The 17,756-nt window shown below is 36.5% G+C and overlaps 2 protein-coding genes across 3 annotated transcripts; one reads left to right on the forward strand and one right to left on the reverse strand.

Annotated features, from left to right (window-relative positions):
• Positions 1 to 176: 176 nt before the first annotated feature.
• On the forward strand, positions 177 to 4,467 carry ublcp1 (ubiquitin like domain containing CTD phosphatase 1). The gene is made up of 7 exons (XM_022236204.2): positions 177 to 359; positions 1,058 to 1,235; positions 1,365 to 1,480; positions 1,569 to 1,667; positions 1,862 to 1,998; positions 2,813 to 2,926; positions 3,329 to 4,467. The coding sequence occupies exons 1-7, from the start codon at positions 200 to 202 to the stop codon at positions 3,479 to 3,481; spliced, it is 957 nt and encodes a 318-aa protein (XP_022091896.1). The 5' UTR covers positions 177 to 199; the 3' UTR covers positions 3,482 to 4,467.
• A 7,058-nt stretch (positions 4,468 to 11,525) lies between these two features.
• Positions 11,526 to 16,982, reverse strand: tmem129 (transmembrane protein 129, E3 ubiquitin ligase). 2 transcript variants are annotated; one of them, XM_022236192.2, is made up of 5 exons: positions 16,826 to 16,982; positions 15,337 to 15,591; positions 13,860 to 14,331; positions 13,213 to 13,375; positions 11,526 to 12,683 (listed from the first exon to the last, which is right to left on the reverse strand). In XM_022236192.2, exons 2-5 carry the CDS (start codon positions 15,545 to 15,547, stop codon positions 12,429 to 12,431), a joined length of 1,101 nt encoding a protein of 366 aa, XP_022091884.1. In that variant the 5' UTR covers positions 15,548 to 15,591; positions 16,826 to 16,982; the 3' UTR covers positions 11,526 to 12,428. The 2 variants fall into 2 exon arrangements, with proteins under 2 accessions (XP_022091884.1, XP_022091883.1); XM_022236191.2 differs by having other exon boundaries at positions 16,822 to 16,956.
• Between the last annotated feature and the right edge of the window lie 774 nt (positions 16,983 to 17,756).

Below are 17,756 nucleotides of genomic sequence, written 5' to 3' on the forward strand. Positions count from 1 at the left end.
AGAAGATTAAAATGACTTTGGATATCGATTTAGACTGTGTGGGTTGATCCACAAAATCGTATTTATTAACAAAAACAGAGCATAAACAATCACTGAGTGCTTTTATTTTCAGAAATAATAGGCGCGCTTGGATCAATAATAATCTTCGACCAGTTCTTTGCTGATTGACTCTTGAGGGCGCTTTACTTCTCGCTTGAAAATGGCAGCACCCACGAATGTAGTTGTGAAATGGAATGGCAAAGAATACACAATTTCCGATGTCGGGGAATCTGAGACTGTACTTGACTTGAAATGTATGATATCGAAGCAAACAGGTGTTCTGCCTGAACGGCAGAAACTTATTGGTCTGAAGTTAAAAGGTACGCAAATATGGCAAAGTGGCGAATCTTCATGCATGAAACTCTGTGTTGGCTATACGTGTCCAAATAGGGCTAACTGAAGTCTAACTCTAAGTAAGAGGCATAGGCAGATAGGTTATGCATCAACACGTGTGGAGATCAAGTCGCCAATACAGCCATACACATTTCAATTGGAATTGCTTGTTAGAAACAGGAACCAGATCGGTCTGCAAGTCATGCAAGCGCAACGAATTTAACTGGGACTTTATTTCCCTTTATTAGAAAAAATCTCATGGGGTATGAATCGACCACCAACACTGACCACAGGGCCTACACTGGCGTCATAATCATATGTCAATTGTCATGTATGTACGACACTCATCAACCACTGGAAATTAAAACCTCTGTTCCTTGTTTTGTGGATCAACCATATACAGGCTTTATACGTATGATGCTCATCAACCATGAGAATTGATCTTCATACATCTGATTGCATATATCTCTTCCGAATAAGCCAATTTTCCATTCCCTCACCATGTTGATTTTAGCACCCCTGCACAAGTCTGTGAACAAATTGTCTGCAACAATAATGATCGTGAGCATCCATTCGCCAAACATTACGCAACGCTTTTGTCATGAATTTGTTCCCGTCTGTTAAGTTTTCTGGGGAAAAAATGAAAACAAACTGGCAAAAAGGTTGTCTGTCTCCCCCCCCATAGGAAAAGTACCCCCTGATGACACAGTCATATCAGCCCTACAGCTAAAGGCCAGCACCAAGTTGATGATGGTGGGTACCAGGGAAGAAACAATTGCTGCCGCCAATGAGAAACCCAAAGATATGGACGAAATCATCGACGATTTTGATGTGGAAGATGAGGAAATTCAAACGGAGCACAGGTATTTGGAAACTTTTACGTCCTCTCTGCCTTTTAAGTCAGATGTCGATGCAAGCAACAGGACTTGGATTGTTAGCATTGAGTAAAATTCAACAACCTGTAGTCTCTCTCTGTATTGTGTTTCCTGCAGAGAGGAATTTTTGGAGAAAATTCAACGAAGGGTGAGAGACTATGAGATCAAAGTTCTGAATGATCCGCGGCCGGGCAAGAAGCTACTAGTGCTGGACGTGGACTACACATTATTTGGTGAGACTTGCAACAAATTTGTTTGTGCATCGTTGTTTGTAGACTCAGCTTTCTTCAGCAGTTTCACCCAACTCCTAACTGTCCTCAGACCACAGATCTGTAGCGGAACATGCCCTCGAGTTGAAGAGGCCGTTTCTTCATGAATTCCTAACCTCAGCCTACAAAAACTATGATATAGTCATCTGGTGTAAGTACAGAACTTTTGTTTGTAAATCAAGTAGACACCAAAGTTCCATTCACAATTTATAGTAGGTCCTTTACTAACAAAAAAAGACTGCCGATTGTCTAAAATTCCGTGGCATTTTTTTCTGTTCACAAGTCTGCAAAAACCAAGCCTGTGATCTCAATTTGTATGACACGTTAGTTTGCTCAATTTTCCAGCCGCCACAGGCATGAAGTGGATCGAAGTAAAGATGAAGGAGCTAGGAGTTGCCTCCCACGAAGACTACAAGATCACGTTCATGGTGGACAGTGGTGCCTGCATCTCGGTGCAGACCCCTAAATACGGCATGGTGGATGTACGTTGTCCATTTTCATTCATCGTTCAGTCTTTCCTCGGCATCGATGAAAGAAGCTGAATTTTTTGTGTGCCTTCCGGTTTATCCTTTTCTGTTTAGGATATATTGCAGAAACACTCCACATACGCGCATTCCAAAATTTGTATCCTTGTGGAGACATGGCTTTGTTCCTCACGGCATGATGTATGGTGCCTTGTGGAGACCCAGGAGAATGGGTTGAATAGGTCTCCACAAGGAATTTCTGAAGGTGTACAGGTCTCCACAAGGATTTTACGAAACTGATATTTGGAAATCGCTCAAGAAGGAGAAATGTGAATGTGTATGAATCTGTGGCAAATTGAAGTGTTTCACATTGTAGGGACATTTGGTCAAAACTTCAGCCCAGAAGAGTGATTCATGTTGAAATGGGAACATTTTGAAAATATCATTTCACACGCAACTGTGTTTGTACACTGGAGCATGGTTGGTGTATGCTGATGATATATGGTGGTGTTACTGAGGACATTTCTAATTGTTACTGAGGACATTTGCAGTTGCTTTCCTATCCATGTAAATTCTTTGGTTGCCTCCCCAAATCCTGTCATTTGATTTACATGTGATATCCAAGTTTGGACATTTGGGAAACTGAGGACCTTCATGTCCTCAGACACATTTTGTCTTGTCCTCAGTTCCTAGAGTTTACAGTGTGCACACCACAAGGACTCGCTGACCCTTAACCCAGATTTTTGGCAAAAGAGGCCCCAAAAGGGAGAACCAGCGCACATTTTGTATATTTCAATTGCTGAAAAAGAATGGATTTTGTGTATGTTTGCAGACCAAACCCTTGGGTGTCATCTGGGGCAAGTTTGAGCAGTACACAAGCTCCAACACCATCATGTTTGACGACCTGCGTAGGAATTTCTTGATGAACCCGCAAAATGGCCTCAAAGTATGTTGCTACTCGTTTATTCCAGTCACCAGATTGTTGCAGTCAAGTTCGTTAGAAGTCCCTGTGCGTCCATCATCAGGCATTCCAGTCCCAAGTCAAATCTAACACTGTTCATGTGAACTGAGACAAAACATTCCCAATGTCATTGCTCACTGGTTGAATCTCAAACAGGACTTCATGCTTTTGTCCAATGCCCATTGAAAATATTTATGTGATCATATTTCATATAATAGACATCATTAAGTGTAAAATCTAGCAACTCTATTTCTTACTTACAAGATTTAGTTTTGGAAATGAATGCCGTACGCTCTGTCAAGAGTTAAGTCTCTCAGCGCAAGCATAAGGATCTACCAACATACATTTTTGAACGTTTGAAGCAACTTTTATTGTGATCTGTTGTAGATCCGGCCGTTCCGCCAAGCCCACAAGAACCGCGACAAGGACAAGGAGCTGTTGAGACTGGCCAGGTATCTGGAAGACATCGCCGACTTGGCCGACCTGAGCCACCTCAATCACAAACATTGGGAGTCCTACAGACCACCCAAGCCATCATGATTCGCGCAAACTCAGGGATTCCATCCTTCTCTTTGAAAAAATGAGTATATTTTTGTCTGTACAGTTGAGTGTTAAGGAGAATCTAACTTAACTTACATTGCTCTTTTTTTGGCTGTAGGAGTTTTGATACTTTCAATTTTATTTTTTCATTTTAATTTCCGTGCTTATTACAATCTTAACAAACTTAAGGTTTAAAATTTTATTTTCAATTTTTATGATTTCTCAGACTGACACACTCTGTCAAGACCACAGCAGACATCTGTGAAGTGAGCATTGGGGGATGTGTCTATTTTGTCAGGAAAGATTCCAACAGTAAATCGGCGAATTTGCTCTGGTTGCAAATGATACATTTTTCACATAATGTTCCAAGGCTTACAACTTCTGACAGCTAAAGAGCTGAATGTGCACAGTTTGATTTGAATGTGATGAAAAGTGAGTGTTCACCTCACAATTTGGACTGAAGGACTTTAAGAAAGGTTGGAAAAGTCGCTACATGTACTAAGTCAAGGGTTTATTTTTCTCTTGTGTTGTGTGAAGTGATGTTAAAATAAGTTCCCCTCATTCTGAAACTAGAAACATATTAAATTTTATGGTTCTGATGAAGTTCATTCAGGAGCAAAGCTGTTCTTTATTAAAGGTTTCATCGATTCTTTACAAGAATTTTTCTCCTTTCTGGAATTATCATTTCACTGATTTGCAGCAATTCTCCAATTCACTATTTACAGAATTCCAATCCCATTCACAGCCTGACCTGAACATTATTTCTAAGCTTTGTGCACTGACCTTATTTGCGTAGACATGCATATTTCCCCATGTCCTTATGCATGTGTATATTTTATTTTTTTTTAACATTTGGTTCTGTTTCATTTGCCTGTTAAATATCCCTGGCTTTTTTCAAATTCATGCGCCATTCTTTACAGATTGCATTGTGGAAGGACTGACACGGTAGAAAAATAAATGCAATAAATTTTCTTGTGTGCAACAAAGGTTTCCTTTGTGTCAATTTTTTTCATAATCATTATGCACGCTGAAAATGTTATTGCATTTACAAAGAATGACTGTTTTAGGCCTTCACAAGTCCCGTCACAAGTCCAGTCACAAGTAACAGGGTGAACAATGACAAAGGAATGCTTTTGTCTCAGCTCATTTGAATAGCTTAAGAATTGGCTTAAGACTTGTGATGGCTCGAATACAACGCCACAATAAGGTCATGCTACTATAAAAGGACTAAAAATACATTTAGTATGCACAATCTAGGAAGGGTTTAATGAAATTAACTTTAGACAATCAATATACTTTTCTTCTCAACTCATGCAAATAATTCTTAAACATGACAACTCTGGCCAAAGGCATTTGACCATTCAGCTAGTTTCCTGTCTCGTCTGCTAGGTTAGCAAAGATAAGATTGTCTCTGTTCATCCTGAATGTTGTTTTTCATTCAGAAAGTACATCTAATTTATTTCAAGAGAAGTCAAATTTAACCCTTAATTTGATTAATTATCAATTTTTAATCAAAGTATCAAATCGGTATTTTCTTTTCATTCAAAATGTATTTCTCAGTGTTTTGCAGAAAATGAAAACTTTGACCCACATTTGATTATTTTGCAATGATTACTCCTTGCATATTTTTAAAAAATGTGAACTATGTTTTGTCTGGGAAATTTCAATCAGAATGACTCCTAGACATCCAAAATATGTTTCTTTTCATTCCAAAAGAACTTCCTAGTGATTTGCAGCAAATTCAAATTTTGACCAAAATTTCAATATTTTGCAAGGGTTACCCCTTGCCTATTTTTCAAAAATATGAAATCTCTATTTGTTCTGTAAAACTGCCATCAGATGACTTCCAGATATCCAAAATATATCTCTTTTCATTCAAAAAGGATTCTCGACTGATTTGCGGAAAATTCAAATTTTGACCAAAATTTGATTTTTTTTCCAAGGCTTACCCCTTGCCTATTTTTCAAAAATATGAAATCTCTATTTTTCTGTGAAATTGCCATCAGATGACTTCCAGATATCCAAAAGATATCTCTTTTCATTCAAAAAGGATTCTCGACTGATTTGCAGAAAATTCAACTTTTGACCAAAATTTGAATATTTTGCAAGGCTTACCCCTTGCCTATTTTTCAAAAATATGAAATCTCTATTTGTTCTGTGAAATTGCCATCAGATGACTTCAAGATATCCAAAATATATCTCTTTTCATTCAAAAAGGATTTTCGACTGATTTGCAGAAAATTCAAATTTTGACCAAAATTTTATTTTTTTCCAAGGCTTACCCCTTGCTTATTTTTCAAAAATATGAAATCTCTATTTTTCTGTAAAACTGCCATGAGATGATTCCAAGACATCCAAAATATGTTCCTTTTCATTCAAGACCTATTTTCCAGTGATTTGCAGAAAATCAAATTTCGACCCAAATTTGAATATTTTGCAAGGCTTACCCCTTGTCTATTTTTCAAAAATATGAAATCTTTATTTTTCTGTAAAACTGCCATGAAATGATTCCAAGACATCCAAAATATGTTCCTTTGCATTCAAGACCTATTTTCCACTGATTTGCAGAAAAATCAAATTTTGACCAAAATTTCCTTTTTTTGCAAGGCTTACCCCTTGTCTATTTTTCAAAAATATGAAATCTCTATTTTTCTGTAAAACTGCCATGAGATGATTCCAAGACATCCAAAATATGTTCCTTTTCATGCAAGACCTATTTTCCAGTGATTTGCAGAAAATTCAAATTTTCACCCAAATTTGAATATTTTGCAAGGCTTACCCCTTGCCTATTTTTCAAAAATATGAAATCTCTATTTGTTCTGTGAAATTGCCATCAGATGACTTCAAGATATCCAAAAAATATCTCTTTTCATTCAAAAAGGATTTTCGACTGATTTGCAGAAAATTCAAATTTTGACCAAAATTTGATTTTTTGCAAGGCTTACCCCTTGTCTATTTTTCAAAAATATGAAATCTTTATTTTTCTGTAAAACTTCCATGAAATGATTCCAAGACATCCAAAATATGTTCCTTTGCATTCAAGACCTATTTTCCACTGATTTGCAGAAAAATCAAATTTCGACCAAAATTTGAATATTTTGCAAGGCTTACCCCTTGTCTATTTTTCAAAAATATGAAATCTCTATTTGTTCTTTAAAACTGCCATGAAATGATTCCAACACATCCAAAATATGTTCCTTTTCATTCAAGACCTATTTTCCAGTGATTTGCAGAAAATTCAAATTTTCACCCAAATTTGATTTCTTTGCAAGGCTTACCCCTTGCCTATTTTTCAAAAATATGAAATCTCTATTTGTTCTGTGAAATTGCCATCAGATGACTTCAAGATATCCAAAATATATTTCTTTTCATTCAAAAAGGATTTTCGACTGATTTGCAGAAAATTCAAATTTTGACCAAAATTTGATTTTTTGCAAGGCTTACCCCTTGTCTATTTTTCAAAAATATGAAATCTTTATTTTTCTGTAAAACTTCAATGAAATGATTCCAAGACATCCAAAATATGTTCCTTTGCATTCAAGACCTATTTTCCAATGATTTGCAGAAAATTCAAATTTTGACCAAAATTTGATTTTTTTGCAAGGCTTACCCCTTGTCTATTTTTCAAAAATATGAAATCTGTATTTTTCTGTAAAACTGCCATGAAATGATTCCAAGACATCCAAAATATATTCGCTTTCATTCAAAACCTATTTTCCAGTAATTTGCAGAAAAATCAAATTTTGACCCAAATTTGATTTTTTTACATGGTTTACCCCTTGCCTTTTTTTCAAAAATGTTAAATCTTTATTTTTCTGTAAAACTGCCATGAGATGATTCCAAGACATCCAAAATATATTTCTTTTCATTCAAAAAGGATTTTCGACTGATTTGCAGAAAATTCAAATTTTGACCAAAATTTGATTTTTTTGCAAGGCTTACCCCTTGTCTATTTTTCAAAAATATGAAATCTCTATTTTTCTGTAAAACTGCCATGAGATGATTCCAAGACATCCAAAATATGTTCCTTTTCATTCAAGACCTATTTTCCAGTGATTTGCAGAAAATCAAATTTTGACCCAAATTTGAATATTTTGCAAGGCTTACCCCTTGCCTATTTTTCAAAAATATGAAATCTTTATTTTTCTGTAAAACTTCAATGAAATGATTCCAAGACATCCAAAATATGTTCCTTTGCATTCAAGACCTATTTTCCAGTGATTTGCAGAAAATTCAAATTTTCACCCAAATTTGATTATTTTGCAAGGCTTACCCCTTGCCTGTTTTTCAAAAATATGAAATCTCTATTTGTTCTGTGAAATTGCCATCAGATGACTTCAAGATATCCAAAATATATTTCTTTTCATTCAAAAAGGATTTTCGACTGATTTGCAGAAAATTCAAATTTTGACCAAAATTTGATTTTTTGCAAGGCTTACCCCTTGTCTATTTTTCAAAAATATGAAATCTTTATTTTTCTGTAAAACTTCCATGAAATGATTCCAAGACATCCAAAATATGTTCCTTTGCATTCAAGACCTATTTTCCAGTGATTTGCAGAAAATTCAAATTTTGACCAAAATTTCCTTTTTTTGCAAGGCTTACCCCTTGTCTATTTTTCAAAAATATGAAATCTCTATTTTTCTGTAAAACTGCCATGAAATGATTCCAAGACATCCAAAATATATTCGCTTTCATTCAAGACCTATTTTCCAGTAATTTGCAGAAAAATCAAATTTTGACCCAAATTTGATTTTTTTACATGGCTTACCCCTTGCCTTTTTTTCAAAAATGTTAAATCTTTATTTTTCTGTAAAACTGCCATGAGATGATTCCAAGACATCCAAAATATATTTCTTTTCATTCAAAAAGGATTTTCGACTGATTTGCAGAAAATTCAAATTTTGACCAAAATTTCATTTTTTTGCAAGGCTTACCCCTTGCTTATTTTTCAAAAATATGAAATCTCTATTTGTTCTGTAAAACTGCCATGAAATGATTCCAAGACATCCAAAATATGTTCCTTTTCATTCAAGACCTATTTTCCAGTGATTTGCAGAAAATCAAATTTTGACCCAAATTTGAATATTTTGCAAGGCTTACCCCTTGTCTATTTTTCAAAAATATGAAATCTTTATTTTTCTGTAAAACTTCAATGAAATGATTCCAAGAAATCCAAAATATGTTCCTTTGCATTCAAGACCTATTTTCCACTGATTTGCAGAAAAATCAAATTTTGACCAAAATTTGATTTTTTTGCAAGGCCTACCCCTTGTCTATTTTTCAAAAATATGAAATCTGTATTTTTCTGTAAAACTGCCATGAAATGATTCCAAGACATCCAAAATATATTCGCTTTCATTCAAGACCTATTTTCCAGTGATTTGCAGAAAAATCAAATTTTGACCCAAATTTGATTTTTTTGCAAGGCTTACCCCTTGCCTATTTTTCAAAAATGTGAAATCTTTATTTTTCTGTAAAACTGCCATGAGATTATTCCAAGACATCCAAAATATATATCTTTTCATTCAAAAAGGATTTTTGACTGATTTGCAGAAAAATCAAATTTTGACCCAAATTTGATTTTTTTGCAAGGCTTACCCCTTGTCTATTTTTCAAAAATATGAAATCTCTATTTTTCTGTAAAACTGCCATGAGATGATTCCAAGACATCCAAAATATGTTCCTTTTCATTCAAGACCTATTTTCCAGTGATTTGCAGAAAATCAAATTTTGACCCAAATTTGAATATTTTGCAAGGCTTACCCCTTGCCTATTTTTCAAAAATATGAAATCTTTATTTTTCTGTAAAACTTCAATGAAATGATTCCAAGACATCCAAAATATGTTCCTTTGCATTCAAGACCTATTTTCCAGTGATTTGCAGAAAATTCAAATTTTCACCCAAATTTGATTATTTTGCAAGGCTTACCCCTTGTCTATTTTTCAAAAATATGAAATCTCTATTTGTTCTGTGAAATTGCCATCAGATGACTTCAAGATATCCAAAATATATTTCTTTTCATTCAAAAAGTATTTTCGACTGATTTGCAGAAAATTCAAATTTTGACCAAAATTTGATTTTTTGCAAGGCTTACCCCTTGTCTATTTTTCAAATATATGAAATCTTTATTTTTCTGTAAAACTTCAATGAAATGATTCCAAGACATCCAAAATATGTTCCTTTGCATTCAAGACCTATTTTCCAATGATTTGCAGAAAATTCAAATTTTGACCAAAATTTGATTTTTTTGCAAGGCTTACCCCTTGTCTATTTTTCAAAAATATGAAATCTGTATTTTTCTGTAAAACTGCCATGAAATGATTCCAAGACATCCAAAATATGTTCCTTTGCATTCAAGACCTATTTTCCAGTGATTTGCAGAAAATTCAAATTTTGACCAAAATTTGATTTTTTTGCAAGGCTTACCCCTTGTCTATTTTTCAAAAATATGAAATCTGTATTTTTCTGTAAAACTGCCATGAAATGATTCCAAGACATCCAAAATATATTCGCTTTCATTCAAGACCTATTTTCCAGTAATTTGCAGAAAAATCAAATTTTGACCCAAATTTGATTTTTTTACATGGCTTACCCCTTGCCTTTTTTTCAAAAATGTTAAATCTTTATTTTTCTGTAAAACTGCCATGAGATGATTCCAAGACATCCAAAATATATTTCTTTTCATTCAAAAAGGATTTTCGACTGATTTGCAGAAAATTCAAATTTTGACCAAAATTTCATTTTTTTGCAAGGCTTACCCCTTGCTTATTTTTCAAAAATATGAAATCTCTATTTTTCTGTAAAACTGCCATGAAATGATTCCAAGACATCCAAAATATATTCGCTTTCATTCAAGACCTATTTTCCAGTAATTTGCAGAAAAATCAAATTTTGACCCAAATTTGATTTTTTTACATGGCTTACCCCTTGCCTTTTTTTCAAAAATGTTAAATCTTTATTTTTCTGTAAAACTGCCATGAGATGATTCCAAGACATCCAAAATATATTTCTTTTCATTCAAAAAGGATTTTCGACTGATTTGCAGAAAATTCAAATTTTGACCAAAATTTCATTTTTTTGCAAGGCTTACCCCTTGCTTATTTTTCAAAAATATGACATCTCTATTTGTTCTGTAAAACTGCCATGAAATGATTCCAAGACATCCAAAATATGTTCCTTTTCATTCAAGACCTATTTTCCAGTGATTTGCAGAAAATCAAATTTTGACCCAAATTTGAATATTTTGCAAGGCTTACCCCTTGTCTATTTTTCAAAAATATGAAATCTTTATTTTTCTGTAAAACTTCAATGAAATGATTCCAAGAAATCCAAAATATGTTCCTTTGCATTCAAGACCTATTTTCCACTGATTTGCAGAAAAATCAAATTTTGACCAAAATTTGATTTTTTTGCAAGGCCTACCCCTTGTCTATTTTTCAAAAATATGAAATCTGTATTTTTCTGTAAAACTGCCATGAAATGATTCCAAGACATCCAAAATATATTCGCTTTCATTCAAGACCTATTTTCCAGTAATTTGCAGAAAAATCAAATTTTGACCCAAATTTGATTTTTTTGCAAGGCTTACCCCTTGCCTTTTTTTCAAAAATGTGAAATCTTTATTTTTCTGTAAAACTGCCATGAGATGATTCCAAGACATCCAAAATATATTTCTTTTCATTCAAAAAGGATTTTCGACTGATTTGCAGAAAATTCAAATTTTGACCAAAATTTGATTTTTTTGCAAGGCTTTCCCCTTGCGCTTTTTTTAAAAATGTGAAATCAAGGGGTAACCCTTGCATTGTTTTCAAAAATATTCAAGCTGTATTTTCTGGGAAATTTCAATCGGAATGACTCCAAGATATCCAAAATATGTTTCTTTTGTTTCAAGGGTATTTCCTAGTGATTTGCAGAAAATTCAAATTTTGACACGAATTTAATTATTTTGCATGACTTACCCCTTTTATATTTTTCAAAAATGTGAAATCTTTATTTTTCTGTGAAATTGGCATGAAATGAATCCAAGACATGTAAAATATGTTTCTTTTCATGCAAACACTATTTTCGACTCATTTGCAGAAAATTCAAATTTTGACATTCAAAAAGTGTATTCCGAGTGATTTTTGCACAAAAGTCAAATTTCACACCAATATTATTGTTAGGCAATGCTTATCTCTTTTTTTAAATATGGAATCTGTCTTTTCTGCGAAATTGCATTCATAAAGCATTTTTAGTAAACTGGAGTGAAGTCCAAAATTTTACCCACATTTACTTGTTTTGCAAAGCTAATCTCTTGAAGTTTTTCCAACATATAAAGCTGTATTTTCTGTAAAATTTTGATCTAGCTGAATCCAAAACATTCAAAATATTTCATCAAAACAGGATTTCTGAGTGAATAACACAAAAGTCAACATTTGGCCTAATGCAATTTTTTTTCCAAGGCTGACCTTTTATTTTTTTTTCAAAATATGAAATAGGTATTTCCTGTAAATCTGAGATCTAGATGCCTCAAAGGCATTCAAAATATTGTTGCATTTCATTCCTAAAGTATTTCTGAGTAAATCTGACGATTTCTTTACTTTTCAGTCCAAGCCATTTACCTGTTAATTTTCTCTGGCTTTTTCCAATTCCAGTGTCATTCTTTACAAACTTTGATTAATTATTTGAGAATACTAATAATATTACTGTTCTTACACAGCACATATCACCATTACATCCCCGTGAACTATAACAAATAAACCGTCACAAATGGACAGCATGATGGAAAAATCAATGTAATACATATTTTTTTGTGTGCATCAAAGGCCGTCTTTTTCTCTCTTTTCATAATTATTGTACAAGCTGAATACGTTATTGTATTTACACCTGTTTTAAAATAAAATTTACAAGATAGTACATTGTAGAGTTGAAGGTCGTCGCTCTGGGGAATGAGAACAGTTCGTGTCACTCTGGATGGATTAAGCAGACATCCAGCATGCAGAATTTAGAGCGGCACGTCGGGCAGGGCGACTTGCTCGCCATCCATGACTCCGGTTGGCTCTGGTTCTGCCGGCTGGCGAACCACTTGCACATGCACTCCAAGCACCACATGGGCCGACAGAAGCACTGGATGCAATCGCCCTGCTGCCCCTCCGCGCACTGCTTGACCAGCTTGATGTCGGCTCGAACCTGCAGGCAGCCGATGCAGTTGTCGGGTGCCTGCGAGACAATGGCAGACAACAACCAATCTTCAAACTCTCTCAATGCCAGAAACCTGCATCCGTGCTCCAACAACTGAACATCAATGCCTCGTATTGCTTTCAAGGAGTATTAAAGAAAAATCGTCATGGATCTTCATTCCTTAGTCTGGTGGATTTTGAAGGACATGGGAACAAACTTTCAACTTTGACAGTCAACATATTTTAATTTGCAAATACTGCAAGTAGTTTTTTTAATGACAACTCGGGCCAAAGTCAAGTGGTCATGCGGCTAGTTTTCTGTCTAGTCTACATGACAAGGAAAAAATCATATCCTTCCAGCCTAAATGGGATACAAGTCCATCCTTGGCTGCTCTCCTGCTAACGTCGGCCACCATTTTTTATTCCAGGACAGAAACTCGACTGAGGATGAAATGATTAAACCACATCGCTTACATCAAAAGCATAACATGAGAACATTGAGGGGAAATTTTACTAAAATTTAGAAGGCCCCTAATTTTTTGAGCTAAGATTTTATTTTTTTTGCTTACTGGGGATCCCGGGGCAGGGACAAATAATGGATTGCGGTGAACTTGTTCCCTGAATGCTTCCAGAAAGCGATCTGTGAGGGTCTGTTGAATGACCACATTACGGGCGTTGACCACAGGGACGGTCAGCTTGTCTCGTAGGTCCTTGTAATCTGACGAGAGTAACCTGTCAAGAAGGGGAAAACTAAACGAGTAAAAACCTGAATTTTTTGGCCCTTGGTAGAAGATGATGTATAAATCCAGCTTCCAGTAATGGAAATTCAGCATAGCGTGACAGTCAAACGCAAAAAAACTTGCTGGGAGTGTGCGCCCATCCTACAGGAACTATGTTGGGGGGGGGGAATTTGGTTTTCTTTTCTTTCTAACTGGGTTTCACTACTCAAAGAAGATAATTTGGTTCTGTGACACAAAAGAAATTGTTGCAATTGACAAAGCAACATTTTTGCCATTTAATGACTGATAAAAATTGAAAAAGTAACTTTGACTTCTGATTAATATGACATGCACATATCTTTGTGGTGAACATCAACTTAGGGAGACTGTAACTAGAACATTCAGTGTGTTAGGTGCAGTTAAGTGACTTACATGCTTGGCTGAATGAAAAGACAATTGGAAGCTAGTGTCGGAGTGTATCAACACAGGATACATACCTTATTTCAAATGCCTTGATGTGGGTGTTGGCGCTGATGACTTGCATGGCCAAGTACTGGACGCCAGTCCTGCTCTCGTGCGAGATGGCATGGTCCTCAGTCCGCAGGAGGTTTAGGTGGCAGTCAGCTTGGTGGGCCACATTGACCCCATACGCCCATGTCTTTATCACCCACGAGTCCGTGACGATGACACGAAGGTCCGGCGGCCCCGTGGTGAACTTGTCGATTCGCCGGAATTCCTCATTGATTCTGGCTGCCACATCCGTCCAGGGGCTGTTGTTACCTTGGTGATGCAGGGCCCAGGCGATTGGATGATTGCCAAACTTGTTTGTCACCCAATAGCAGCTGAGCGCACAGGCTAACAGGTGGATTGCTGCTGCGATGCCTAAATAGGCAAGCCACCCATAACTAAGTTCACTGATTTGAAAGAGGTTCAGTTTAGGACAAGCAAAGCCAAGACCGATGTAGTAACCTACCAAGAAAAGGTCAAATAAGCAAATTAGCAAGCCATTGATGTCTGAATGAAGATACTACAGTAATAAGTACAACGTTTTTACTTCAACAAAAAACTTAGGTTCCAGTTAGTTCTGAAAAAAAAAACCAGATTTCAATAAACAAGGATAATCTTGACATATACATTAATTTCCTGCAAGTTCATAAGTCATCACACAAGTCATCCACGATCAAATTCAAGTCACTAGCTTTTCAAATAAACTGTGACAAAGGAATTGCTCAGCCATTTTTCATCCTGCTACTGTACTTGTAGACGGTCTTATGACTGGCACTGCAAAAGCACTTCTTGTCAGCTTGACTACGACTCTGAATTTACTATCAAAGAAAACGTAGTTGATGTCTTATTTTGTTTAAGTCGTTTTGTGTTGCTGTTCTCTTTCAAGGGAAGGGGGATCGGTGGGTGAGTTAGTTTTGGCATTTATCTGAGGACCTTGAACAATAGAGGACAAAAAGATTCTCTGAGTGACAAACGTGTACAAATTAAGACTTAGGTCCTAGGTCTTCAAAAAGAGTTGAAGTACAAGCAAAAAAGGAACAATAAGGGGGTCCGCTATTACAAGCAAATATTCACTTGGGTATGTGGCTGGGTGTGTAGCTGGTTGGATATGCCAGTTTGTTTTTGCATTCAATTGGGGACCCTGAACAATAGAGGACAATAAGGTCCATGATTGACAGAGGGTCCCCGATTGACAACTGTGTACAAAACATATGGCTGGTCTTCTAAAAGAGTTAAAGTACAAACAAAAGAGGAACAACAAGGGGTCCCCAGTTGCAGGCAAATACACACTTAAGTGGATGTGTGGTTAAACAAGCAGGTTGTTTAGTAAATAAGGATATTTGGGTGTGGTATGGAAGGAATAGTTGGTAAAGCACAAAAGTTCCACCGCCTATAATCAACACTCCAATAACCAAGGTTTGGCATCCATCCCATCCACTTCTGCCACCATCACTCCGTGCCTCTTACCTAGGGGTAACAATGAGTGGAGCCAGGCTGCCGCCGTGGTCCTCTTGATGTGGTACTGGATAAACTGCATGTCTTCGCTGCCCAGCCAGGCCGACAGCACATTCTGCAGGGTCAGTCCTGCTGATCGGACCTCAGTCGGAGGGAAGATGAGGCATAGGCAGATCAGCAGGTATACGAGGGTGAAGACAAACTCTGACGACATTTGTACCATGTTGGCAGCCTAGCTCTGAACACCCCTGCTCAGTATGCGTGACACTTAAAAAGAAGACATGATATTTTATGTTTATGACTTCAATATGGATTGGAAAGCTTTCTAGCAATAGCAGCAAAAGGGAGAGACGTTAACATTTCGGTTTTAACCCTAACCTTCCTCAATCCTCCAACAGGTGAAGGATTGAGGAGGGCTAGGGTTAAGCTAATAAAAATATGAGCCAAAGCACCATGTCATCGAAAGCAGAAAAGTAGCCTCTCCATAGTTCTGAATACAAAAAGCTCTATACATGTATATCACACTTCTCAAAATTTTTTTTAAGTTCCATTTTGTCATTGTTTGTCATTTAAAACCCTCCAATGCTGAAGTCACTCTTTGGGTCACTTGGTTAACACCTCAAAGAAGCACAGCTGTGTTGTGCACTGCACCAACATGCAAGAGAGTGACCTTGGGCACTTGTGCATATTTGTGCTGTAAAACCAAAGGAGGGTTGAGCAGCTTATTTGGACAATGCACGTAGTAATGGCCAAATTTTCTTAGTTGGAGGATATTTTGAAGGATGAATTTTTCCACTTTTTCATGAGCGTTTTTGACAAGAAATGCCCTGTATGACTAAAGCAACAGAGCGCCCTCTAAAAAGGAGCGGTGAAAGGGTTTCTACCCCCCCAAGTACCCCCTCTTTGTCACGTTCAATAAAAAGAAGTACTTAGATCTTGGTTTTGTTCTGGAAATGAGCAAGCAACTAATGTACATGAAGCTTACAAATTGAGCTAAATGTATACTGTCTGCTAGTCAGTTTAGTTTAACTGCCCTGGTTGCTCTCTGCAACCAGGGCAGATCTACTAGGGAAGGGGAGAAAAGGGGCCATGCCATCCTTATCTCAATGAAAGAGCCTTTTGTTTTGAAACATAATGAAAGGAATTTTTTTTTTGAAATATTATATTGTTCTTCCTTCAACACCATGTAAAAAATCCAAAAGCATTGCTTTGCCTCTCAGAAAGGCAGTAAAAGGTAACATGAAAACATTTCCAATTCCCCTGCCCCCCAAAGAAATTTCACTTGCAAAGCAGAATCCCTCCTATTTTTGCAGTTTAAAAGCTCAGCATGTCGTTCTGAGTTAATGATGGTAGTTTGGGCAGAACCATACATGCCATAACTACTCTAACGCTCTAGGCACTGTTAGGCCTACCATTAATGATGATAATCCAGTTAAAAATATTCATTCTCCAAAGAGAAAAAGAGATCCTAAATAAAACTAATGCCGAGGATCGTACCTACATGTGCAATATTCTGTCACTCTTGCCTGGCCTTGGTCGAGAACTACCTTTTTGTCGATGTTTATTTCGCATAAGAAAGACACGTCACTTGCATTTCCGAGCTCGATGTGCGCTCGTATTCTACAGGGCGCCCTCCTTCGGCAGGTGGTGTGTAACATCTTTACTCGTTGAAGTTAATTAACGAAGCTCAACTGCCTTTTCTGAAAGGTTTCCCTCCTCTCTTGTCAAGGCAATGACCAGCAATAATGCATGACTTTGGACGCCTCCACTTGCCGCTAATCATGTACTACGCTGACAATGCTCGGTCTCTAGTCCTGATGAGCGTGTTCGATGATTCGGCGCCTTCGGTGTGAAGACAGTCCTCCAAGATTTCACCTCATCTATTCCGGCTTGTTCGTAGCGAAGACACGAAGCCCTTTTTTCTCACGGTTCGAGGTGTGCATTTCGCCACCCTGGAATGGAAGGGTGTGATCAGGTCGAGAGGGCTAGGCGTTGATTGCACCCCACAAAGAGTCAATAAGTAACACACGAGGATTAAAATACAAGCAGGTAAACACCAAGAAGACAGAGGGAACTGTAACGTCCTGGAGAAGACACAATTTGGACATCCCCCAGTGAATAAATAAATTTTCTCAAACAAATATAATGTAATAAAATTTCGCTATCCATGATATTGTATTTTATTTATCTTTTTTTCTGTGGTTTTCAATTTGTTTTACCATCACTGATCGTGTCTCTCTCGAACTGTACTCAAAGGAACCGTCCTTACAACACACTTCTTTTTCTTTGAAATTATAGCTTAACCTCCAAACATCTCGTGCCTCAATCATTATTATAACAAAACTGTTGCCTGTTACTTTTTTCGGTTGGAAGACATAAGGTTTCATTTCCCAGGTCCAAATGATGATGAAGCGACATAATGGGAAATGAAG

This window comes from Acanthaster planci, linkage group LG13 (genome assembly GCF_054643075.1).
Source record: "Acanthaster planci isolate LZ-2023a linkage group LG13, COTS_SCS, whole genome shotgun sequence".
NCBI lineage: Eukaryota > Metazoa > Echinodermata > Asteroidea > Valvatida > Acanthasteridae > Acanthaster > Acanthaster planci.